The sequence below is a fragment of the Miscanthus floridulus genome, chromosome 10, assembly GCF_019320115.1.
Source record: "Miscanthus floridulus cultivar M001 chromosome 10, ASM1932011v1, whole genome shotgun sequence".
Taxonomy (NCBI): Eukaryota; Viridiplantae; Streptophyta; class Magnoliopsida; order Poales; family Poaceae; genus Miscanthus; species Miscanthus floridulus.
The window spans coordinates 35,162,934-35,190,679 of NC_089589.1; the positions used below are offsets into that span (position 1 = coordinate 35,162,934).

A 27,746-nucleotide genomic window follows, 5' to 3' on the forward strand; every position below is an offset into this window, starting at 1 on the left:
GCTTAATAAATTCGTCTCGTAAATTAGCCTCCATCTATGTAATTAGTTTTATAATTAACTCATATTTAGTTCTCCTAAATAGCATCCGAACGTCCGATGTGACATGGACTAAAATTTAGTCCAGGAAACCAAACACCCCCTAAATGTGTGCAATGTTCCGGTTTAAATGTGTCTTTAATGACACGTATGCCCCTTGCTTGGAATAAGGAAGTCTTCAAATATGCTATGTGCGTGTTTTTTTGCATCTGATGTGAGACATATGTTGAATACCAACATGAAAAAGTCCAGCGTTAAATGGACAAGCCTTTTTTGGCTCCCAACACTATGCATGGCATTCTTCAGAACACAAGAATTTCATACAAACCTACAAGAATTTCATAAAAATCGATTTATTTTTGTATAGAAAAACGTAGAAAATACAAAAAAAAAATCTCATATTCCAGAGGAGGACCTGTACCTGACGGAATACGTAGATCATGCCCCTTAGCCATTCACGGAACATAATCCATCCAGCGGCTAGCAAATTAAACCAATGAACATGATTTTTTTTTGTTGCTGCCCATGAAAGTTCAACTGGTTAGTCCATTTTTTGGAAGTATAGAATTGAATGACAAGTTCTCTGTATGTGTAACTTATCTAACCAAGTTCTCTGTATCCTTAATTTTTTAGGCTGAACCTCCTTTTTCTTCAACTTTGCAGCACCGAAAAATTAATCACTTTGCTGCACATTTGGGTCAACATTTTCTTGGACATTACATCATGTGTTTTCATCCATATAGCACTAGTAGATAAATTCTCTAGTTTTGTACCAAGGCAATCAAGTGCATTGTCTATCAACTTACAGCATTCTGGAGAGTTGGCTGCTTTATATGCTCAATTGAGGAATTTATGGGAAAGGATCCTATACCGAAGCTGAGTTTCTAGTTTTGGATTTTCGACCAAGTTTCTTCCTTGCCTATCAAGTATACTTCCACAGCATGCATCTCTAGTCCATTTCTTTAATACATAATGTGTTGGCAATATCTTTATATTCATCAAATCAAGAACCTTTAGACCATGTGCACACAATATTCCAGTCTTATTGAACGTTCCACAACTACATGAAGCTGTTTGGTTTATAAGATCACCTACTACTATGTGCTCATCTTCATAACTGAAAATCACCATGTAAACTTCCAACTGAAACAACATATTTGTTATCTCCATCCAATACTCTAGTGCATGCAGCCAAAGATCGTTCATATTCGCTTTGGAAAGCTTCAAAAGTAACCGGAGTATACACTTCACTTGTTTGCACCAACCTAGGTGTACGCATTAGTATTCTTGGTATCTTCTTCCTTACCTCAAATTCATATTCCAATTCCTTTCCTCTTTTTTCTTCGACTGTCCTCTCAAAGTGCTTCACAAATCGAACAATATCAAATTCTGATTTCAAATGGTTCTTTAATGCATTGTTAAAGTTCTCACTTAGTTGTGTACTTCTCACTCCCAAACTGAAGACTTCTCTCATATGACATTCAACCCATTTTTCTTTCACCCTTTAGATACTATCTAACCAAGTTTGCTTGTGGACTTTAGATCTAATAGTGTCAAAAGCTTCTTGAAATGCTTCCTTGTCCTCATAGTCATGCATACAAGCACTAAAATTAGAGAGAATATGAGATTTTTCATCTTCATCTTCACCCTCATCATTTTCTTGGTTGCATTATGTGAAATGTGCACAATCCATGGTATGATTGAGTGAGCACTATCTTTATAGCTTTTGCCATTGCTGCATCTTGATCTGTATAAATAGTTTTATGTTGTTTTCCATTATGAGCAGCTAGAAAGGTCTCAAACAACCATGTAAATGAGTTGAAGGACCGAGCAAGGTGACCAGAGGGGGGTGAATAGGAGCCTAATCCAATTTTCTTTTGATTTCATCTGTTGTCCCAACACCACCAAATCAAGCGCTCAAAACACCAAAAACTCCAAGGAGAGTACGCACACGCCAACTGGTGGTTAGATGCACTCAAGAGAGACACGAGGACACAACGGAACAACCACAGAAGCAAAAACAGGCCAGAGCCAATTTTCTTCAGCCCACGACGGTGGAAAAGACAGAAGCCAACCGAATGAATTCAAAGGGACTTGAAATTTGCTGGAGGTGTTTCAAACATCAAGGAGAAGATTTCCACCAAAAAACAGCTCAATCGGTGCAACTTGAAAAACCAGCTTGGGCCGGTTTGCAAACCGGTCTGGGCTAGTTTACACACGCAGATTTAAGTGGAATTCTCTTCTAGAAAAATTCAAAATAAATTCAAACAAGCTCCAAAAAATATGAAATTTTGCAAAGAGGTTCCCTAGGGTGAATAGAAGCTATCCACCAAATATCATTACTCAGGAAACACAAAATCAACTCATATCTAGAAATTCATTAAAAAAAGAGGGTTTCTCCGTTTTTTCCTCCAAATGGTGGATCTGCATGTTCGTGAGGGATCTGCCCAAATTACATGGTAGAGTTGTTCCTCAGAGATCCTAGCACGAATCCATCAACTCAAAACTCCCTCAAACATGCAGGAAAACAAAATCCATCAAATAGAAAAGGGAGGTGAGAAGAAGAAGGAAAACACAAATCCAACTCAGTAAGAACATAGACTCAGATCTCGAAAGACATGGTTTATTTACTGCTAAAGATCAACCAAGTCTATTTCTTACAGAGGAAAGATTAAACACAATAGAGAAATCACTCTCTACACTATGGATCTCAAACACAACAAAAACTAAGACTGGCTTCCTAAAAATAACCTAGTGACTTAGACAAAAGCTAATGGAAGAGATAGCTGGTTGGTGTAGCCTCCTATCTTATTTATAGAGCTATTACACATTCCCATTAAGCTCTTAGATATTTAGGCTAAACCACTTATTAACCGGGGCAAAATGGTCCAACTTGAGATCTGCATCTTATCGCCATGGGCTCTTCATGACTTTGCTTCGCCTCAACGCAAGCTTCACGATGCCACCACATGCTGCCACCAAGTCCATTCAGAACTCCAACCAGGTTTTGGGGCCCAAACCCAAAAACCGTCTACCGGTGATTTTGAGGCCAAAACCACCAAAGCCCTCTGGAGAAGTGTATTCACTACGCTTCCTCTATGATATCGACATGTATCACCGTTGTCCTTGACTGCCCAATCAAAAAGTCCTCCAGCTCCTCCGCTTGACTTGGTCAACCGCCATCTTGACTTAGTCAACATGGTCTACTCCTCCACATGTGCACTTGCTTGTTGATGTCCTCAAGTGTCAGCCACATAGCTAGTCTTCCAGCCATCTTGGTCCCTCGGTCCAATTCTCACATCTGTCCTTCACCCCTCCCAGTCCATTGGCACGCCACGTCTCTACTTGACCTTCTCCATGTTCATTGACAGTCTCTGTGATCCACACCTGCACACCAACACAGTCAAAAGACATGTTGTCCATACACTCACGCTAGGGTTAGTCTCAAACTTAACCAAAGCCTGATCATCTCCTGACAATCACTCATCATAACTCGACACACATGGGCATATATCAACCATGTGTTTGCATGAGTCTATTGTTTCATTAAATACAACTGCAGCACCAAAATTAGCGGTTTCTCTAAACTGATTGAGCCCAAGAAAAATACCAAATGGTCTATATTCTTTGTGTGTGCCAAAAGTGGCGTAGAATGTGACATCACCAAATTAAAGTGTGAATAATCAAGGATCATTTTTGCATCAGCCTAGAATATGTTGGTTATATGCTCATCACAATCCAGGTACAATGCATATTGGAATGATGGATTCAAACTCTCAAGAGTGTCAAGCTAGAAGGGTGCAAAGTCCACGATCACAAGGGAGGAAGATCCCAGTCTCCATGTAAGTGACTTATAAGTATTGCTTTGTTTATGTGAGTCACAGTTGAACAGTTTGATTCAAACCAGACCACCCAGATGGATCGCTTTCTGTAAACCCACATGCCTATTAATGTGGCTTACTTTTTTCTCTTTTATATAAGTGCATGCAACAATTTTTATATTTGACTTTTTTGTATCATTTAATTAAGCTTCAAACATTATTTTCATATGAAATTATATCATTTATTTATTATTCAATGGGAAATTTTGGTCTTTTAATCAATTTATTAATTAGTACCTTCGACTCAGAAAACTTGATGTTTTATGATTCAAAATGCCCCATAAACATAGTATTTCAAAACTTAGGCATTAGGTAATGCCCATATCAGCTTCCCGTGTAGCAACCAGGCCGCATATCTCAATGTAACATGCTGTAATTGTGGGAGTTAACCCATACGATCCGAATATACGATAGCCCATTTGTGTGGGAAACTCTTCTAATAAATAGGGGCACCATAGTCATTTCACCTATCATCAAGTGCTACTCACGTATTGTGATCTCTTTTGTCTTTGTGCCTTTGGAGCAAGTTTGGCTCAATGCATTGGAAGGAGGCCATTGCTACTTGGCGATCTTTGTCTGAAGCTTTGAGGCTTCTTGTACAATAGATTGTCTTTCGAGTGGGTTTTGCTGCTGAGTAGTTATCTCGTTGTTGTTGGGATTTTCATTGATGGTTAGACCATTGTGATCTTTCTGCTCGTATCTGGATTTGGGTTTTGAGATTGCCCGGGATGCCATAAGAGTAGGGGTTCTGGTAGTGCTTTTTGAGGTGCCGTTATTTGGTTTTCAGAGTAAATTTAGCTTGAAGCATGGTTGATCCCAAAACTATATGGACTACTAATCTAAGAAAGAACCTATTTTTGGATAGGTGGTCAAGTGAGCTCGAAATGCAACCAAGTTGAGAAATGCCTATAATCCTCCAAAAGTATGTCTCACCTAGATTATGGGATTATTATTGTGATATTGTGTTTTATATTATTTTATTCAAAATAGACCATAAGTCTTTACAAAATTTAACCCCAACCCTAGTTAGATCCAACTCAGGAGGAAACATAATTCGATGTGTCACTTTGTCCATCCGAGCTTTGTATGCCTATAACAGTATCAAGCTTCTTTCATTTTCACCATGGGTTGTGGTTCTCCTCTTATTTCCGTTCTCCTAACGTTCCCTCTCTTTGATTTATGATGTCATTCCAAAAATTAAATGTCCTAGTCAAATGGCTTTAGGTGCCTGCGTGGAGCTTTAGGACCCGTTTGGAGGAGCTCCGGGGGCTCCGGCACTGTTCATGCACTGTAGCACGGAGCCGGCGGAGCTCGAAATCGTGGCTTCGCCGGCTCCTCCTCTTTTCGGCTTCTTTTCAGTTTGTTTTGCGCCTCGATTTCCGAAACGGCTCCTGCTACAGTGTCGCTATAGTACCCGAGGTGAGGAGCCGGAGCCGCCGGGAGCAGCGCCAAACGCGTCCTTAGTGATCCCTGTGAAAACTCAAATATCCTGCAACAGAAACATTGAGCAAACAAGCCTTCACTTTGGGGTTAGGTATGTGTGAACGGGGGTGGGTCTACTAAAGTCCCACCCCAACTCAATGTTTCAGTATTTCTGTGCATCTCAACACCGTAAATCATTTCTCTTTTTGGTCATGTTCTTTACCAACTCTAGTGAGGTCTAGCCAACTCTAATAGTGGTGAAGCTTATGCAACCACTACAACACATGTAGCATTTTTGTGACATTTCATTTCTGTCATAATATTTAGATTTTTTCATGGTTCAATATTCGTGACGTTCATGTCACTACTACAAATTGAGCTATCCAAGCACCCTTATCGCCGCCGGTTAGACGGAGGGCATGGCCTAGAGAGCAATTAAATCGACGCTGAAAAGTTCTATGACTACCGGGACCGTTGCACACTTCGATGGCTCACAGTAGAAATCCGATAATAATAGTAGCAGCAACAGAGGTACATAATTCAGGCTCCAAATGCAGAAACAATCTCAAACCACCAATAATTATTTATTACTATAAATAAATCAGCCAAAAATTGGTAGCAGCGACATATATAGGGATCGGCTTATGGCAGATGCAATCCGAACCCTGGTAATATTAAATCTTCCACCTGCGGTCACCGAACCATGATTAGAAGATGGGGAACTCCGAGAATTCCATGTGACGCACTACATGCACTCCACATAGATCCACAAGGAACCAAAAAATAATCTTCAATATGAAGAACCCATCTATCAAAGGCCACCGTGGATACAGATACAACCAAAATATCATGTGCCATGCATGAAGTATTGGATATCTAATATCTTGTTGAATACATGATATCTAGATCAACTCCTAGAAACATTGTTTGTTCTTCTAAGTACCGATCCAACTCATTATTTTTTCTTCTCTCACCACTTTGATGTCTGCCCCAATCTACCCATGCATCTAACTCATTAACCTCACCATTAGTGACATTATGTTCCTACTCAATGATTGAGTCACAAACTTCTAAGGAATAAGGAGTATTCAAAAAGTAGTATTCTAAATGTCCTCTCCATTTTAGACATCTGAATGCTCCGTCACCAAATCCCTCGTTCAAGTGAAACTCAAGGAATTTCAACTTAAAAAGAATGCATATTTCAAGTATGAGGCCAATTTTTGTAATCTTTACTTCCTCCCCAAATCTAATGAAAGTAGCAAACTAAAGTTTAATAATTCGAGTTAGATACTATCATAGAATGGTTCTAACAAGGCACAAAGCTTTGCCAGGCTCTTGAGTGTATTGTGGGTCATTCTGCCTTAAAGCTTCATATGCTCTCTTATAACTTAAAGATGCATTAGGCATACGATAGTTGAATTCTACCAAGTGACAACATCGAGCGGGGGTGTTTCTCAACAGGAATACCTACATTCCAAACCATAACTTCAAGCCACTATTTGCAATCTAATGAGCTCTTCTAACAATAACGCAGGAGCATGCCGAGTGCTATGGGCGAATAAGCTGCATCCGACGATAACACGGGAGCGTGCTGAGTGCTGCAGAGGTGTGTCGGGTTCACTTATGGACTTGGGATTAAGCTGGGGTGGATCGGAGCGAATAAACTTGGCATCCGACGATAACACACGACAACGTTCAACACCTCTAGTTGCTATGAACAGTTGATTGCAATGAATATATTGATCTTCTACTGAAATGTAAGTATCATATATTTATCTCAAAATGCTGCCATATATGTGAGGTAAGTTTGAAACTTTTATTCCTATGTGAAGATCCAAAGGATTGGCGCATGTGTTGGGACATGCCTGAATAGGAGGGAGAAGAGGGGATACAAATGAGTTTTGATATAAGTGGGGAACCACCCTAGCTCTTTCCCCTGAGACCATATTTATGGGGGAGGTTGGAGGAGGCAATCTTTCACCCTACCCCATTTTGTTTACAAATTACATGGGGCTCCATTGACCTCCAGGGCCTTTTTACAATCTTGACCACCCACACCTCCAACAATAGCTCCTTAGAGCATCTCCAAGAGTACCTAATATTTTCTTCCTAAAAACATGAAGTTTTACAATTCCTAAAAAATATTGCAAGGAATAAAGAAGGCCACCACCAAGAGTTTCTAATAATCCACTCCTAAAATATAGAAGACAATTTTACATCATGAATCCTATACTATTTCTAAATGATCCTAACCACTTTTATATATTCTTTGTCTCTTGTACATTTGCATCAGGAACCCTTTCCTACTCTTTATTCTTTCCACAGCCTTCCACCTTTAGATTGGCCGACAAACACATGCGGGAGAGAGAAGATACACGCGACTCGGAAGCACGTAACTTTACGCGGAACTAGGTGACTTTTCCCAAGTTCTAAAAGGTTAGGAGGATGGATTATGAGTTGTTGGAGAGGGTTTTTTTCTCATCTTGTTAAAAACCTAGGATTAAGAAGGGATTTAGAGAACTCTTGGAGATGCTCTTAGCCACTAGTTCTTAGAGAGTACAACAATAACAAATTTCTACAGTATAGGAATACGGCTCATGCATACGGTTCTCTTGCCATGAGGGACTCCCCATGACTGCCTCTACATGTGTGTCTCACTAGAAAATCCACCCAAAAACCTAGTGTGACAAAAAAAGAATGAAGAAAAGAGCATGCACACAACATGGAAATAATCATGCACAACCTAAGCCTAAATTCTATGTCTATTCAATGCTTTGATTTGTGTCCTAAAAGTGGAAAATGTTTTGGTACAATATGTTAGGTTGCAGAGGTCGATGATCTCACTACTGCTTGTTCCACCCATTTTGTGGTTCAACGCTCTAGGTGTAGCTCTCTATGGCCAAAGTGTAATGGAAATAGTCATACTGGCTATCATAATTGTTGATGGTAGACTAACATAAGAGTAATCATCGAAGGTTGATGATGACACCTTTGTCGAGGTGGACATAGGTGGAGTAGTTGCCATAGTCAACAGGTATTTCATTCTTCGACTAATGAGTGCCATGCAAGGCATGTCCTCCAGGTTGGATGGTTCTCCAATGCACCTTCCTTAGCCTATCTTGGTTGGTCCTTATAAGTGGGAGAAGGTCTAGTTCCTAGTCAACGAAGGTGTCAATGATGGAGCTTAGGAGGGGGGGGGGGGGTTCTTCGAGCTTGTAGACATTGATAAAGTTGAGGGCAAGTTTGTTTGGGCCAAAGGTATGGCTAGGCAAAGCTGTAGGCATCACTGAAGTAGTCAGCATTACACTTGAGCCAAACGTGATGGTGGGGCAAAGTTGAAGTCATTGTAGATGGGGCGAAGTTGTAGTTGATGCTGTTGATGCGTTGCAGTTGAAGTTGTTGCCGGATCAGTCAGCGAGCTTCTCGTCCAAAGGTTGTGGGGAGAAACTGAAGTAGACCCTGAGGCTAACGCCGAGCTCCTGAATCGAACATAGTGAGTCGAAGCTGATGTTGATGCTGACATTGACGACGAGCCCCTACACTGAAGCTGTCAAGGCAAAACAAAAGTTGGTGTCGGTGCTAATGATGATCCCCCAAGCTGAAGGTAGCAGGGTGAAGCTGATGTTGACCCGATGATGACAGCGAGCCCCTAAGCCAAAGGTATCAAAGTGAAGCTAAAGTTGACATCAATGCTAATGGCGAGCCCCTTAGTCAAAGGTGCCACGATGAAGTTGAACTTGACACAAATGCTGATTTTTTAGATAATGGAAGAACATCCGCCATCATCCCCATAAGTGAGGAATCACACAAAAGTTATTAAAAGATAGAAATGCTTAAAACAAAAAAAAATCTCATACACCAAATAAACTTAGTTTCTAATCCTAAAGACATGGGGCCACCCATGGGAGTTGAAGAAGGCCATTGCCACTGACTCCAATGTGCAACAACCAAAGATGGTGTGTTCTTTCTTGTCATCACAATGCTGCAATTGACTCCAATGATGGAGCCAATAAGTTCCTCGTAATAAGAGTTGCACAAAGTTTTTCGGTTTGCAATTGTCAAAAACATTTTCGTTTCTTGTCAACCAAATAGACCTGCAGAAGGCTGCTGCACCTATTAGTAAAAACAACCCATATTCTTTTCCACCCTGTTTACACCAACTTACAAAAAGGTCTGTAACACTTAGAGGTGGACACAATACCCAAAACTACAAATAAGGGCCACCAAAGAGCCTTTGCCAAAAAACAAACAATCAAAGAAAAGGTGTTCAATTGTTTCATGGAAACTATAGAAGTTACGAAGTTTGCTCCCTTGACAGTTTCTCTTATCATGATAATCTCTAGTTAGTATATCACACCTCTTTTGAGGAACCACATAAAATTTTTAATTTTTGAAGGTAATTTAACCCACCAAATTTCTTGTGAGAAGTTGGTGCATGTATTAGTGAAGAACACATACATAGAGTTAATTGAATAGGAACCGTTCTTGTTCACAGACCAAGTAGCCATGCATGTCTTTACTTGTTTGTAAACTGGTACAAACACTAATGGCAAGCCCCCGGGCCGAAGCTAGCAGGACGAAGCTAGAATTTACACCGAATGCTGATGGCGACGCCCCTCGTCAAAGTATTGGCGCAGATGAAGTCGACTACGCCTAGGTCAGCAGCAAAGACCCTCACCGATAAGTTGGTGAAGGTGAAGTCGGTGTCACCAAAGTCAACGAAGGCTTATAACTAGAAGACACCGAATTCTTCTCACCGCGTCACACTACTCCAAAAAAGATTTTCACAAGCGGTCGTTTTTTATTAACGAAGGCGGCAGGGAAACCGCCTCTGTCAATGGTCTCTATTTTTCTTTACATGCTAATGTAAAATAGGCGTGGAATAACATGCGACGGTTGTTCAACAGAAATACTGTTGTGATTTGTGAACATTGGTTGGCCATACCCTATAGCTCTTTGACACTTTGTACCATGATGACGTGTTCTCCATTGAAATCATAATCTTGATGAGTTGGATAGATGAATATCTAGACATTAAGCAACACCAATGGTGGAGTCATATGCATATTGCTCCACCCACTAAGTTACAATTCAAATAATGGTTTCAACCAAATAATCTTGATGTTTGTGAGTTCCATGGTTGTGTACATTTCTAACTGGTATCATGCAGAGGTCAGAATCGTACATCCATACATGGAAGCCAAATTGCCTCATGTTCGACTATAAGTACCCCTTGGTCCCTAGAGCTTATAAATAGTGGAGCTTGCATCATTGTTCAGCACACACATTCAGAAGAAGCTCTTCATTTGTTCTCTTTGATTTATTCTTTAGTAAGCCAGTTAGTCTTGAAATTTGAGCGAGTCTGGCTAGTCTCGGGTTCCCAAAGTTGTCTTTGGTAGCTTGATATAGGTTTTGTATGATTTTGTTTATCAATAGAAGTACATTCTTACTTACTTGTATGCTTAGATGTATACTCCACCTTGTTATAGTATCTTGATTGCTTAGTATAGATCATAGCTGTGTAATTTATTGTGGTTAGAATAGGAAATTAGGTCTTTACACTAGTCCTCATCTGTATTAAATATTCTAGTCTGATCTTCGTGTGGGATTAGAGTAAGGTAATCTTTTGCATAAACGTGGTACTTAGGTCAATGGTTTACGCCACACATGATTGTGGTAGTAAGCAGGTGGTGATAGCCCTGAATGATCCTTTGTAGTCCACAACATTTGAGTGCTAGCATATATTTTATATTGAAAATATAGCTTTACTTCGTTGCAATTTCTGTAGGCACAATTAGTAATTTTTGGTTCCGAGAATAAAAAGTCGTTAGACAAAACCTCAAACAAGATAAAATCTGATTTGTGTTGGCATAAAAACAATTAACAATTTACCATTATTTCTATAGTCAGACAATGACAAAAATTAATTCTTATAACATAAAGAAAAACAATAAATCATAAAAGTAACAATTTAGTTGTACAAGTTGTTGGTACAAGAAGAGTACCCGCTGAGCCATTGTTCGATATATACGCCTTCACAGTTGAGGTGCGCGGATCTATTTAGGACATCAAGGCGTTTATGGGCCTTTTATTAAGAAAAAGGCGTTTATGGGCCCTGCTAACCCTCTACTAGATGACAGAATACAACTAGAACCTAGGCCCTGCTAACCCTCTACTATAGATCTGGTACAATACAACTAGAACCCGAGTACAGTCCCTGCCCTGATTCTCCCTCAACCACGATGGATCTCGATCGAGGCGGCGTTGCCACGGAATTCCTAATCGATCAGAGATAACCTTCTCATCCGCCGGCGGCTGTCCCCGGCGCCGGCTCCTCCGCCTGCCCCCGCTTGTTGGTGATGCTGCCGCGCTACGGCAAACGCACCGACGACATCTCGGTCGTCGTCGCCGACGCCGAGACGACTTCCGCGGCCTCCTGCACATCCACGGGCCCACGCTTCCGCGTCTCCTTTGGACTCGTGCCGTCGCCGGAGATCTCCAGCTTCTGCTACGGCTGGGAGGAGGAGGATCCACAGGCCGACGACTGCCGCGTCCAGTGTCCCATTGTCCTCTCTGCTCACGGAGACTGCGTCTTGATAGAGGTGACGACGCCTTCCACCACCATGTCGTCGTTGTCGGCGCGGCCACCACCGAACTACTTCGTGTACCACTGGAAGTATCAATGTTAACTCAGTGAGATGATAAACCGATCTATAAGATCTATCAATTCCAGTCTTGAGCATAATATCATTAACTTTTCAAAGCTCTATAGTTTGAAGAATTTTTTACTTCTTCTAATATGACTGACGAAATGTTAAGTATAGTTGGCAACACAAGGTAACCAATATCAAAATCCTCAACATAAATTTCAGAAAATGCCACAAACTCATCTACATAAAAAATAGAGGAGTTCCCTGGGTTAAAAGAATCCATGTATATACTAATAACTTTGAACTAATTTTACCCAATATTTTCCTAAACGGTAAACGGTCTTTACACGGTCGCCCTTCGTTTAGTGTTTAAGCTGTTTGCACGGTGTTTAAACGAAGTTAAACGGTCTAAACGGTTTTGTACTTTTAAAAAAAATACATACAATTATATATGTGCATGTAAAAAATCAAGTATTCTAGCATTTATACATATTTATCCGAGTAAAAATCAATTATTTTGGTATGTATATATATTTATGCATGTGAAAAGAACCAAATATAGATATTTATGCATGTAACATATCAAGTGTACACATTTATAAATATAATAAACTTAAGTATATAAATTTATCTATACAAAACTGAACTAGATTTACCTCGTGTTCGCCTAAACGACCGTTTAAACAATTGTTTAGCCCGTTTAATGCTGTTTATCTCCGTTCCGTTTAGGCCGTTTTCCCCGTTTTTGACCGTTTAAACGGTCAACCGTTTAATTTCTGTTTATCCCCTAAACAAAACAGTGTACCACCGTTTACCGTTTACTGGCCGTTTAATCCGTTTAGGCGAACACTGATTTTACCAAACGGATGATTTAGTTCTAACAAAATGGCATCAATCTAGCACCGCTGCCCCCACCATGCTAACCCAACATTGCTAGGTTACACTTGTCCCCCCCCCCCCACCCACCCTTCCATGGCCTAACCGCTGTCTTTCTGCGTAACACGAACTCCCCTGCTAGAGAGACCACCAGAGTCTACCAAAGAGCACCTAAATTATACTAAGTCCAGATTGTTAAAATTATTAGCAGTCTTCCCAGGAAATTGGGAATCTGAATCGGCAAAAACCATTTAACATGGTTAAAGTAACTTCATAAATACTGACACCTGCATCACAGCCCTACCCAATGATAGAATAAAATGACCATCCCAACTACAGAGACTGTTTCACACAGTGACCAACAACAACAAAGGAGCAACCTCAACTTGAACTATTACAGGACGACAAGCTATGAATAAATAATTAAGCATATGTAAACTAGATATTTGTGGTCATGCAGGTGCCTCCCAATTCCCATGCATGTCGTGATGAAGTAGTACCTAAAAATCAAATAAACACAAGTGTGAGTAAAAACACTATGCAAGTACAATTAGAACCGAAAGAAGCAAGCAATATATCAGTAGCTTTGTGCCCGTGCTAAAGCTACGGTAATATACAAAACAAAATAAAATTTATAAAAAAATAAAACAAAAAATCAGATTCATTAAGATTCACATCTCATGTATTGTATAACTAAATATTTTTGTCGCATAATGAATGTCACATAACAACTGATCGTTTGAGAAGGCAACAACATCATTGGACTCACCCACCGATGACATTCTCCATCCCCAGAGTGTTTAAACTTGAGGCTACAAAGAAAACAAACATTTTGTCACACAAAGAAATATGAAACATAGTAAGGAAATAGGTGTTGCTTTCATGTATTATCGATGTTGACGAGTACCCCATTTTCTGGTGTTGCTTTCATGTATTCAATTATATCAGCATCTTCATTATTTTGCACACTCATAATCTATAGAGAAATTATTTTTATTAAATAATTCTCAAATAAGTAAAGAAGATACAATTGAAGACCACCGACCTTGTACACCTGGTTGTTCCTTTTCCGTGAACTACTATTGTTGGTGCCTGGGTTTTGTGGAAGCTGGACCCCATTTTTGCGGCAAACATCATGGAAAGCTTTTGCAAAGGCTGATCTAGAATCTGAGCCTAAACCATTGATGTTTTTTGGTGTTTCCCATATTCAATGCAGACAAAATAAATTGTTAGCTTGATATGTATATAAATTGTAAACTCCACAAATGGTAACTCCACAATGCAATAAGTTTGGAATTCTCGTATGACTATAAGTTTGTTTTAAAAAAAAAGAGGTGAAAAGTATCCGGTGATACTTGCAGCCAAGACTTGTTTGCAGCAATATGTCTAAATCTGAATGGAGTATGTGGTCATACTCACACCTGGGGTCTCCAAAGATTTTAGAGCTTGAATACAGGTTGTCGATAAGAAAATAAATACATAAAAGAATGCCTAAATCATTCACCACCGATCAATAAATAAACACCTTTTCTACGCAAAAATAAGCATTTTATCAAACACCTAGGCATTTTATCGAACACCTGAACTACAAGCAATGGTAGGCTAGCAGTGAGTACTGAGGACTGCTCAAACAAATCATACATATGATCACCCTGTTAACCATGACCAATGGTTTTATGAAACTATGGTAATTAAAAGTTAGCTTTTTAGCAACTGGGGTCTTAGAGGGCTGAGCATCTAGCTTTTTAGCAACTATGGTAAATAATATCTTTTTTCTATGTTGTCAAATGAAGATACTTTTTACATGAAAGTTGTAGCACTAAATGAGTTCTAAAACTTTGTAGTTTTGTTTTTTCACATTTGGAGTCGTTAAGATGCTCAAAAAGTAATATAAAATTTCAGTAGCATAACAATCGCGTACTGGCGCTTGTCGCATTAGAAAAAAAATATCATTTTTGTATCATGTCAAATGAAGGTACTTTTTATATCAAAGTTGTAGCCCTTCGTGAGAGTTACAACTTTCATTTAAAAAGTATTTTTATGTGACATCAAATAAGAAATATATGATTTTTCGAAAAAGATAAGCTTTGATACACGATTAATATGCTGCTAAAACTCTATATTAGTTTTTAGAGTATGTTAACGACCTCAAATATGAAAACTTAAAACTATAAACTTTTAGATCTCACTAAGGGCTAGAACTTTGATATAAAATGTATCTTCATATGACACCATACAAAATCGATATTATTTTTCTAATACGACAAACGCTAGTACGCGATTATTATGCAGCTAAAATTTTATATTATTTTTTCGTGCATCTTAACGATCTCAAATGTAAAAACTCAAAACTACAATATTGTAGATCTCATTGAGATCTACAACTTTCATGTAAAAAGTATCTTCATTTGACAAAATACAAAAAAGAAATTATTTTTCTAATGCAAGTACTAGTACGCGGTTATTATGCTCCTGAAATTTTATATTATTTTTTGAGCATCTTAGTGTCCTCAAATGAAAAAACCGAGTGCTACAATGTTCATATAAATTTTATCTTCATCCGACGTCGTATCATAGAGTTATGATTTTTCAAATATTCGGTCTTGTCTCGCCATTCCCGGTGGCCCGACAGCGTTTTCTACGTCGGAAATGCTGTCTAACGTGGCAGATGTTGCCGCGCCAATGCATGTGGCGCGACAACGTTATTTTGTCGTGCCAGCGGCACTAGCACGACCAAAATGGCTAGATCCGCAAAAATTTTTAGGAGCGATTATTATTAAAATATTGAATAAAAAAGGATTAAAAATAAAAAAAATCCCCTACATCAAGATTACATGCCTGTGGTCTAGTAAATGTGTTCTTCTTGTTAATAACAGGCATAGCAACTTACTACTAAACACAAGAGTGAAGACTAGGGGGCATAGCTCTTGGCCCACTACCCGTGTGTGTGCTGTATAATCTGTAACGGTGTTTTTCTCTCACGACAAATTAGCCGGAATAATGCTTCGGCTTGTTTTTTCAGCGAAGCGAACGGGGCCATTGCTATACTTGTGTGCCACTGCCGTAATAATTGAGGCTTGTTTTCTTTATATTTTTTATAATGTCTTTTCTTCACAAATAAAATACTCCTTCATAAGACATTTTCATTTTTTAATACACCGTTTTTTGGGTACTTTTGGAGATGCTCTAACATAACATATCTAAATGCGTTGTAAAAATTATGCACACCTACAAAAACAAAATGTGTGATAATTTGGAACACAGAGAGTAAGAAATCTATGAAGTTGGGGCATTACCAAATTCTACCCACATCAGTATCCAAAGCCTATCAGCTTCCATGTAGTATTGTGTGGGCACTACAAATTTTAGCCAGACAGTATCCAAACCGTATCTGTTTCCACCTAGTATTAACCGTGTGGCATGCAGCTTCGCGGTAATAAAATATAGAAAGCGAATAGAAAACGATATTTTGGGAAAACAAAAAGGGGCACAGGCGGCGCCGCCACGAAGGAGGGCATCTGTTTTTCCAACGTTTCGATTGAAACTGCTGCAACATGGAAAACGGATCTACTTGTTCGCCACCAGCGGCGGCCGCCGCCTCCTGCCCTCCCTGGGTGATGCTGAACCACTACCTGTTAGGTTAGTGTTCTTAGGTATGTTCATCGGATCAGGATACTTAGCATAGTAATAGAGTATTCGGATTTCACAGAGAGAGAGGGGTGATAGGTGGCAAACCATAGAATGCCGTAGTTGTTGAAGCTCCGGCCGGGGTTTCGTTGACGGACGCCATCTGCGCGCCGGCAGCGACGGTCGGTGGAGAGGGAGTCGGCGCTGTGGCGTCCTCGGCGGCGGCGTGTGCGTCGGGTGGCGTTGCCGGCGTCGGTGGTGCTTCCCGTCGCTGGCAGCTCCCCTACTTTCGATCGGGTCTAGGGTTTAGGATGTCGGTGGGGTGACTGGCGGCGCGGTAAACCTCGTACTGCGAGCCCCGGCCCCCACCTTCCTTTATAGCGCTGTGCGACGGGGGCCCACCAACCATGTAGGGTTGGGCGCCCCCGATCAGGGCGCGAGGACAAGGCCCAGTTAGGCCGTTGGGCCTAACTGGTGGGAGATCAATACTAACATTCTCCCCCTTGATCTCTCATCTATTCTTCGTTCTTTAATTTCATACTCAAAACTTTCAATTCATATTTTTCTTGCTTCCATCCTATTTCATCACAGATTAGTGCATAGAAATGTCCCATCGTCACAGCAATTAGTGTCGTTAGACTAACAGCCACAATACAATTCTCCGTTTTGAAATGTAAACTTTCTTTGGGCCCTTCGTATGTTCGGGTATCATAGGCTTTCCCTTAAACCCATGCCGGCTACGTGTTCTCTGAACACGTTGGGTGGTAAGCCCTTTGTGAGCGGATCCGCGAGCATTTTCTCTGTACTTATATGCTCAAGATTTATTATATGATCCCGAACTTTATCTTTCACAACATAGTGCTTTATGTCAATGTGTTTGGCAGCACCACTTGACCTATTATTGTGAGCGTACTGTACCGCTGGATTGTTATCACAATACAATCGCAGTGGTTCATTTATATCATCAATCACTTTCAATCCGGGTATGAATTTCTTCAGCCAGTTCACCTGCCCCGTTGCCTCATAGCATGCTACAAACTCGGCATACATTGTCGAGGATGTAGTTACGGTTTGTTTGGAGCTTTTCCACGATATAGCCCCTCCTGCTGAGAGTAAATACATATCCTGACGTGGATTTTCTTTCGTCTCCCACATAATCAGAATCTGAATACCCCTCTATCTGCAGGGAATCAGATCTTCTATACGTAAGCATGAGGCCTTTCGTGCCCTGCAAATAACAGCAGGACTTTCTTCACTAATTTCCAATGTTCAATTCCTGGATTCTTTTGATATCTGCCAAGTAACCCGGTAACAAAAGCTAAGTCAGGGCGTGTACACACTTGAGCATATTGTAAACTTCCAACAGCTGAAGCATACGGTACCGCTTTCATTCGGTCAATTTCATATTGGTTCTTGGGACACTGATGTTCCCCAAATCTATCGCCCTTGACTATAGGAGCAGGTGAAGGACTGCACGCATGCATACTAAATTTCTTCAGGACCTTTTCTATGTATGCCTTTTGCGATAATCCTAGAACCCCTTTTCTCCTGTCTCGGTGAATCTCTATTCCCAAAACGAACGAGGCCTCACCGAAGATCCTTCATATCAAAGTTTGAGGACAAGAATTTCTTCGTTTCCATTAGTAGATTGATATCACTACTAGCAAGCAAGATATCATCCACATACAAAATTAGGAATATGTACTTTCCATTCTTGAACTTTGCATAAACGCAATTGTCCTCAACATTTTCTTCAAACCCAAAACCTTTTATCGTTCTATCAAACTTCAAATACCACTGTCTTGAAGCTTGCTTCAATCCGTAGATTGATTTCTTCAGGCGGCATCCCATATTTTCCTTTCCTTTTACGACAAAACCTTTCGGTTGTGCCATATAAACATTTTCTTCCAAATCTCCGTTTAGGAAAGCCGTCTTTACATCCATTTGATGTAACTCCAAATCATAGTGGGCTACAAGTGCCATTATAATTCTGAAGGAATCTTTACATGAGACTGGAGAAAACGTCTCATTGTAATCAATCCCTTCTCTTTGCGTGAAGCCTTTCGCCACAAGTCGCGCTTTAAATCTTTCTATATTCCCTTGGGAGTCATATTTCGTTTTGTAGACCCATTTACAGCCTACTGTTTTGGCTCCTTTAGGAATATTTTCTAAGTCCCAAACTTTATTGGTACTCATTGATTTCAATTCATCTTCCATGGCCTTAAGCCACTTTGATGAGTGGTCGCTTCTCATGGCTTCTTCAAATGAGGTGGGATCATCCCCCATCTGACATTCTTCTATTTCATAAACTTCATAGTCATCAGTAATAGCTGATCGTCTTATTCTTTGAGACCTTCTAGGTGCCTCCGGCACTTGTTCCACATTGGGCTGTTGTTGTTCTTCCTCATGTGCAACATTTGGTTCTATAGGTTCCTCAAGGATAGGTTCCTCAAGGACAGGTTCCTCATGTTCATTCATTGTCGCCACGGGAGAACTTGCAATAGGTGTTGGCACTACAGTGTCCTGCACTGTCGGTGCAACAGCAGCAGGTAGCGTGAAGAATGGTTCTTCAACCATCGGAGTGGGTACATGTACCCGCTTCTCCTGTAGGCTGATTTCTCGTGCTACCATGCTCCCCCTGATCATGTTATCCTCCAAGAACACAGCGTGTCTTGTTTCTACAATCTTCGTATGTCTGTCAGGACAATAGAAGCGATATCCTTTCGATCTTTCTGGATAGCCAATAAAATGGCAGCTGACTGTCTTGGAGTCTAACTTTCCTATGTTTGGGTTAAACACTTTTGCCTCAGCTGGACAGCCCCACACACGCAAATGGTTAAGTGAGGGTTCCCTTCCTGTCCATAATTCATACGGTGTTTTAGGCACCGATTTACTTGGTACTCGATTAAGTATGTGAATGGCGGTTTTCAGTGCCTCCATCCATAAACTAATCGGTAATGTGGAGTAACTCATCATGCTTCTTACCATATCCATTAAGGTACGGTTACGTCTTTCAGCCACTCCATTCTGCTGAGGCTCCCCCGGTGTGGAGTACTGAGCAACTATGCCATTTTCCTGTAGGAACCTTGCGAATGGTCCAGGAATTTGGCCATATGGGGTATGTCGCCCATAGTACTCTCCACCTCGGTCTGATCGTACTATCTTGATTTTCTTATTGTGCTGATTTTCAACTTCAGCTTTAAATATTTTGAATTTATCCAATGCTTCCGATCTTTCTTTAATTGGATAAATATTGCCATAACGAGAGTAGTCGTCTGTGAATGTTATAAACGAGTCATAACCATCCACACTTTTCACAGGAAAAGGACCACATATATCTGTGTGGATTATTTCTAAAATTCCTGTGCTTCGTTTGGCATCTTTCTTAATTTTCTTGACATACTTTCCTTTGATGCAATCAATACATTGCTCTAAATCTGAAAATTCTAAGTGCGGGAGAATTGATTCCTTAACCAATCGTTCCATTCTCCCCCTCGAAATATGGCCCAAGCGACAATGCCATAATTTCGAAGAGACAGTATCAATTCTCTTTCGCTTCTTAGTTACATCCGCAGATGGGGAATCATTCACATTCTCATCACATACATTGTTCGCATTCTCAGCAAGAGATAATAAATAAAGCTTGTCTTGTCGGAAGGCAAGACCAACACATTTATTATTAACCAGTATCTTACACTTGCCATCACCAAAATGGCAATCAATTCCATCATCATCAAGTTTCGAAACACTTATCAAATTTCTACGCAAAGAGGGAACATAAAGTACTTCTTTAAGTCTAAGTACAAAACCATTATTCAATTCTAAAGAAAAATCTCCAATGGCTTCAACATTGGCTTGCAGTCCATTTGCAACTTTAATCGTTCTTTCTCCTCTTTGCAAGGTTCTCGTCCCACTTAACCCCTGTAAAGAATTTGCAACATGAGTAGTTGCTCCTGAATCAACCCACCAAGTGGATTTATCATAACATAAATACAGAGATTCATCTACAAATGTAATAAATTCATCACCTTTCTTTAGTAGAGATTTCAGGAAGTCTGGACAATCCCTCTTGTAGTGTCCCTTCTTGAAGCAGTGCTTGCACTGATCTTTTTCTGCTCCACCATACTGCTGATTCTCAGAATCCTGGGGTTTCTTTCCCTGTGAACTGGAGGAAGAGGTCTTATCCCACTTAGGTTTCCCTTGTGGTTTAGAATTCTTGCCATTAAAGTTCTTTCTTTTGTTGTCCTTCACAAAATGAGCAGATTCACCTTGTGAGGACTTTATCCTCTCCTCTTCTTGAGCACACATTGAGATGAGTCTTTCTATGCCCCATCTTTCAGGCTGCATATTATAGTTCACAATGAAGGTGTCATATTCTTTCGGCAAAGAAGCAAAAATCAAATGAATCAGGAAATCCTCCTCCTTCAAATTCATTTCTTTTAGCTTGGATGCCGTAGTGTTCATCTTCAAAATGTGCTCTCTTATGCTACCACCAGTGAATTTCTCATTCACAAGCTTCTTAATCAGTGAACTTGCTGTGGCCTTGGTAGACCCAGTAAACTGACTCTTGATTTTCTCAAGATATTCTTTGGCAGTAGCACATTCAGGGATTGAGCCCCTTATCTGTTCTTCTATGGTGGCTTTGGCTACCAACAGGCACTTGCGGTTGGAGAGAGTCCATTGCCTATGTTCAAGGTCATATTTCATTCTTATTTCAGCATGATCACGCTTCCGAGAAGCGAAATCAGCGTCAGATTCATTGTCACCTCTCACCGGGTCCTCTGGCTCAGTAGGACACGGTGAGGTGATGGCAAAATCGACCTCTCCCAACGCAAGTTCCAATTCATACTTCTCCCGCCACACACGGTGATTGGTTCCGTTGAGTGTCGGGATGTTGGCAATGTTCACAATGCATTTGCCTCCTGAAATCATACCAGAGTAAGTAAGAAACATTTATACATAAAATTCCATGCTTTAACTCAACGTTGGTCAAATTAAAACTTATAATTCATCCATGCAAAACATTTTACATCACCGTTGGGCAGAAGTAAAATTAATGCACGATTTCTCATGGATCAAAAGTTATAATATTGTTATTAACAACGTTGGTCAGAAAATAACAATATCATAATCGCATCAAAATTATCAGAAATTCATTTCTCTTAAAATTAAATTATCCCGTTGGTTCAAATTTAATCAAAGAGAACAATAATTATCATGCACAGCGGAAACATTAATAATCTTTTCATGTTATTATTTTCCAGAAGCACTAAAAAATTCATTGTTTTCTGGGCAAAATATCGTTGGATAAAATTTGCACAGAAAATTATGTCAAAATCATTCAAATTCATCAAAATATGCATTTAAAATTGTTTCTGGAAAATAATAAGAAAAATTTTCTTGTTCTTCTTTTCATTTTCAGCCCAGCGCGGCCCAAGACGCGCTGAACCGGCTCGGCCCGGCTTGCCTCGCGCGCACAGGCCGCACCCAGGCCGCAACCTGGGCCTGGGCCGGCAAAGCGCCGCGCGCGCTCGCTCCCGCCTGGGCCGGCGAGTTGGCCCAGCGAATCGCGGCCGTTCGTCTCGATCCGACGGCCGAGCGGCCGTTTCGCGCGGATCAAAACGTCGCCGCGGCCGACGCCCTAGGAAACCCTAGCGCATTCTTCTCCTCCCCTTTCTCACTCTTCGCTCTTTCTCAGCCGCAGCGATGACCGCAGCCATCGAGCAGCCGCGAGCGAGGAAGGCAGAGCGGGCAGCCATGGCGAGCCTTGGCGCCGTCGCCGGCCCCCTCGCCGGCGCGCGTGCTCCCCAACGGGTGAGCACGCCGCCGTCGAGCGGCCTGGCCGCGGCGCTTCCATGGCCGAGCCCGGCGAGCCTTGGCCCCCGGCTCGGCTTCTTCTCCAGCGCCGGCGAAAAAGCCGGTTCGGCTCTTCTTCTTCTTCCGCGCCGGTGGAGGTTCATCCGACGAACCCTAACCCTAATTTTTTCCCTTTCTGATTTTGAGTTTGTTCTTTTCGGTTTTATCCGAATGGGGAAAACTAGGGTTAGGGTTAGGGTTGGTTCTAGCCGATTTCGATTTCTTTGCTGTTTATTTCTTTCTTTCGTTCATCCGAATGGAAAAAAATTGGGATTAGGGTTAGGGTTCGACCCTTCTTCTTTCTTCTTCCCCTTTTCCCCTCTTTCGGATTTGCGTCTAGGGTTCTTGGAATCCGACCCTCCCTTTTCCCCTTCTTCAATCCCTTGTTCAGTTTTGATTTTGGGAATTAGGGTTAGGTCTTAGGGTTCGGTTTTCTACTTTCTTTCCCGATCCGCATCTGATTTCTTGACGAACCGTGGCTCCGGTATCATTGTTAGGTTAGTGTTCTTAGGTATGTTCATCGGATCGGGATACTTAGCATAGTAATAGAGTATTCGGATTTCATAGAGAGAGAGAGAGAGGGGTGATAGGTGGCAAACCATCGAATGCCGTAGTTGTTGAAGCTCCGGCCGGGGTTTCATTGACGGACGCCATCTGCGCGCCGGCAGCGACGGTCGGTGGAGAGGGAGTCGGCGCTGTGGCAGTCCTCGGCGGCAGCGTGTGCGTCGGGTGGTGTTGCCGGCGTCGGTGGTGCTTGCCGTCGCTGGCAGCGCCCCTACTTTCGATCGGGTCTAGGGTTTAGGATGTCGGTGGGGTGACTGGCGGCGCGGTAAACCTCGTACTGCGAGCCTCGGCCCCCACCTTCCTTTATAGCGCTGTGCGACGGGGGCCCACCAACCATGTAGGGTTGGGCGCCCCCGATCAGGGTGCGAGGACAAGGCCCAGTTAGGCCATTGGGCCTAACTGGTGGGAGATCAATACTAACATTACCTTCATCAGGACTCCATCATTGCGGAGGGCACTACGGCTGCCGCCTGCACCTCCATGAATCTACTCTTCCTTGTTTCCCTCCTCGTCGCGGCGCTGCCGGCGACCTCCAGCTTCTACTACGGCTTGTCAGACCACATCGCGTCCGCCCAAGACAGGGAGGGGAAGGAGGTCGATTCCCTCCGCGTCATAGGGGCCCACGCCGACGCTGTCCTCCTCGAAGTCAGGTCATCCCAAAAGCTCTGATACGGTGCCACAAGAACGTGGGACTATTTCCTATATGAGACAGGCACGGCACAACTGCCGTCACTGTTGTGTCACGCTTGAAGACGCGCCGTGAAGAAGAAGGCCAACGACTGGGAGACATTAGCGTCAAGAGATGGCATAGTTATCATTTACGTTTTCTATGTAATTGAACTTCTATCATGTGGGCCCAGGAGGTCAGCGTCTGTAATGGCACATAAGTGCCCGACTCTATGCCGCATCCGGCAACAACTCTTGATTCAGTAAAACTGCGTCGCCAAGGCAGAGGGATTGCCCTGCCGGCGTCCTCGTTCCGTACTTCTTCTCATGCTCACATCGACGGCGAATTAGCCGACGGCCAAGGGTGTGACAAGTGGTACCGGAGCAAACCTATCCTTGGCGTGAGTGACGAGCACGATGCTCTTCCTCGTCGCCCGCTACCCGGCACTCTGACGACTCCAGCAGTCCGACGCACCACCACCACCATCATCATTGCGGCCTTTCGCTCCTTCTCTGGTACCGTCTTGATTTCATCACTTTGATCTACAGCTCATAATTCTGGTGGGCAGGTCGATCTCCGTCCACATCCTTGAGGTGTTCGACGCGAGATCCCAGAGGTCCCTCCTTTGGGTTGAGGTGGGTTAGTGGCGGCTTCGGCATCGCCTACCTTGAGATCCACCTTCTACATAGTTCTACCATCCCGGATCTCCTCCACCAAACCCTAATCCTTCATCCGATTTCACCCACATACTTCAACTACGGCTCAACAAATGTCTGGGGGACTACTTCGACAATCGTGAGTTCGGCGGCGTTAACCACAGTGAGCAACCTCAATTTTGCTCTTTCTTCTACATCTGGCAACATTCAGTGAACAACGAGGGTTGTGAGGCACTTGCGTAAAATTCCGTAGTTGTTTCACTGAATTGTATGCGGTGGCATTGGCGGGGGAGTGTCCATGAACTTGGGTTGCGAGACTCTATTTTCATGTAAAATCCCTCGGTTCCGCCTCACTCCTAGGCGGCGGAGCAGGTGACAAGCAACATTTGGGGCAGGGCGACCTAAACTAGTTGTTTGATTCACCTTATTGGTTCAGATTCTGTCCATCAGTCATCACGGCTCCACTTAAACCCCCAAAGCAGACTCAGATTCTATTGGACACCATGTCCAAGAGTGCTGACGAAGAGAAGCAGTTCATGGACAAAGTCATGGAGCACTTTGATCTGTTGTTCACCAGAGTAAATGATATCGGTGAGGTTCAACATCAGATGAAAGCCCAGATGGATATTAGAGGAGCAGCCATGGATAACTACTCTGCTTAACAACACATGATAGCTCAGCAAGTCAAGGCCAATGGGCAGCAGTGGCACAGCTAACCATGAGACAATTCGATAATGAAGCTGTATATGATGATGATGATGATGATGATGATGATGAAGTCTCTATAGTGTTTGATGAGAAAGAACCATTTCACAATGTTTTTGCCAAGGATAAAGGAGTTGTTAAACTTGAAACTTCCAAGACTAGGAGACCACCACCAAAAATGGGAAGAAAAGACACATTGCCCAGCCAGGCTATGCCAAAGATGCAATTCCCCAAATTTGATGGTATAGATCCCAAGATATGGAAAGATAACTGCAAGAGTTACTTTGAGCTCTACCAGCTGCCAGAGGGAATGTGGATGACTGCAGCACACTTGCATTTTGAGGGTAATGCTGCCAAGTTGTACCAAGCTTACAAACAAAACCATACTTTCAGAAATTGGGACCATTTTTGTGCAGTGTTGGAAGAAGAATTTGGAGCAGATGATTTCAGAACAGCAATGAATGTGTTACTGGACTTCAAGCAGATTGGGACTGTAGAAGAATACACTACAAAGTCCCAAGCTCCCCAATTTAGTATCACTATGCATAACAATCACTATGATGACATGTTTTTTCACATCACAATATATCAGGGGATTGAAAGAGGAAATCAAAGGCACTGTGGAACCACAAATGCATGCAACAGTGCAGAAAGCTTCCACCATTGCCAAGATACAGCAGGGAGTCCTAGCTAGGAATAGGACAAGATATGCTAGAAACATAAGCAATCCCAAACCATATAACTCACCCCAACTTGAAGGCAAGACAGCCTAGCTACAAAAATACCCTATGGAGAGATAGGCAATTAAGAGATTATAGAAAGGCAAATGGTCTCGGTTTTAGTTGTGGAGAGAAATTTGTTTGAGGCCATCTAGAGGTCTGCATTAAGAGGAACAAGCCTTAGGCTAATGCTATCATCATTAATGATCTGGATGGAGAGCTATTAGATGAGGTTTTGAATGAACTGGCAGCAGAAGATGCTCTACAGGAAGAATTTGGCTAGTTATCTCTCAATGCAATCTCCAGTGTTGACAATAGGAATTGCATCAAGCTAAAAACAAGAGTTAAGGATAAAGTCATGCTCATTCTTATTGACAGTGGTAGTTCCCACAGTTTTATTAGCTCTCATTTTGTGAACTTGGCTCAGCTGCCTACTGCTCCTACGAAAGCTAGAAAAGTCAAATTAGCTAATGGCGAATGGCTAGTGACAGATCAGGCAGTCTCTCAACTTCAGTGGTACTGTTAGGGGCATACTATGTCAATAGATATGGTGGTAAATGGACATGCATCCTTATGATGCCATTTGGGGCTTTGACTGGCTACATGCACATAGTCCTATGCAATGTGACCGGGAACATAAAACCTTGGAATTCACTGAAGGAGGGAAACAAGTAAAGCTTCAGCGCTTGCAGGACCCTCCCTTGCAACTGTTAGCCATTTCAGCAACTAAGGTATATAACTCCACAAAAGGGAATGATGTGTGGGCATTTGTACAGGTCAATTATGTTCCAGACACTCTATACATTCCACCCAAAGAGTCCCCTAAAACTCCACCCTAGATCCAACACATCCTGACAACTTACAAAGATGTGTTCTCTGATCCTAAAACCTTACCCCCACAAAGAACTTATGACCATGCAATTCCCCTTCTACCTGGTTCCATACCCATCAATTCCAAACCATACCACTACTCACCACAACATAAAACCGAGATAGAAAGACAGGTCCAAGAGCTATTGCAGGCAGGACTCATAGCACTCATAGCCCATTTGCATCACCAGTCATGTTAGTTAAGAAAAAATATGGCCCCTAGAGGTTTTGTGTGGACTATAGGAAGTTGAATGACATTACTATCAAGAATAGGTTTCATATGCCTATTATAGAGGAAATTCTGGATGAATTAGCGGGAGCACAATTTTCACAAAGTTGGATATGAGGGCAGGGTACCACCAAGTAAGAATGCACCCAGCAAATGAACACAAGACTGCTTTTAAAACACACCAAGGGCACTATCAATTCAAAGTCATGCCCTTTGGGCTTACCAATGCTCCTGCCACTTTCCAATATATCATGAACCATATCTTACAGCCTTTCCTCAGGAAATTTGTTCTTGTCTTTTTGGATGATATCCTAATATATAGTGCCACACTGGGGGATCACATTGATCATCTCAAGCAAGTGCTAGATCAACTAAGAAAGCATCAGTTCTTCCTCAAAGAGAGTAAATGCTCTTTTGCCCAAACAAGCTTGGAATATATGGGGCTTATCATATCCGCTCAAGGGGTGTCCACAGACTCCAACAAAATCTCTGCAATGTTGCATTGGCCAGTGCCCACAAATTTCACAGAGCTCAGGGCATTTCTGGGGCTCACAGGATACTATAGACGATTTGTCAAAGGGTATGGTGTCATGACTAAACCCCTCACTAATTTGCTGACACTCAAGCAGTTTACCTAGACACCAGCAGCACAAGAAGCATTTGATACTATCAAGGTGGCCATGACATAGACACCTGTGTTGGCTTTACCAAATTTTGAAGATACCTTCACTATAGAAATAGATGCATGCCTGGATGGCATTGGGTCTATTCTTATGCAGAGAGGTCAACCTGTGGCTTATCTCAGCAAATCACTGGGTAAGAAGCATAAGGAACTATTAATTTATGAGAAAGAGTTCTTAGCTCTCATCATGGCTGTGGAAAGGTGGAGACACTATTTAGAAAGGCAAGAATTTCTGATAGTCACTGACCACAAATCCCTTGCTTACCTCAATGAACAAAACCTACATTCAGAGATGCAAAGGAAGGC

General features: G+C 41.9%; 1 protein-coding gene, 1 long non-coding RNA gene and 1 pseudogene across 2 annotated transcripts; all 3 read right to left on the reverse strand.

Annotated features, from left to right (window-relative positions):
- Positions 1-577: 577 nt before the first annotated feature.
- On the reverse strand, positions 578-1,510 carry LOC136488392 (protein FAR1-RELATED SEQUENCE 5-like; annotated as a pseudogene).
- An 11,730-nt stretch (positions 1,511-13,240) lies between these two features.
- Positions 13,241-16,879, reverse strand: LOC136484880 (uncharacterized). Its single transcript, XR_010766239.1, has 4 exons — positions 16,601-16,879; positions 13,911-14,038; positions 13,635-13,677; positions 13,241-13,365 (listed from the first exon to the last, which is right to left on the reverse strand). It is a non-coding gene; the product is annotated as an uncharacterized lncRNA (long non-coding RNA).
- Positions 16,880-20,015: 3,136 nt separating this feature from the next.
- On the reverse strand, positions 20,016-23,042 carry LOC136490002 (uncharacterized). Its single transcript, XM_066486514.1, has 3 exons — positions 22,948-23,042; positions 20,521-21,414; positions 20,016-20,413 (listed from the first exon to the last, which is right to left on the reverse strand). The coding sequence occupies exons 1-3, from the start codon at positions 23,000-23,002 to the stop codon at positions 20,367-20,369; spliced, it is 996 nt and encodes a 331-aa protein (XP_066342611.1). The 5' UTR covers positions 23,003-23,042; the 3' UTR covers positions 20,016-20,366.
- Between the last annotated feature and the right edge of the window lie 4,704 nt (positions 23,043-27,746).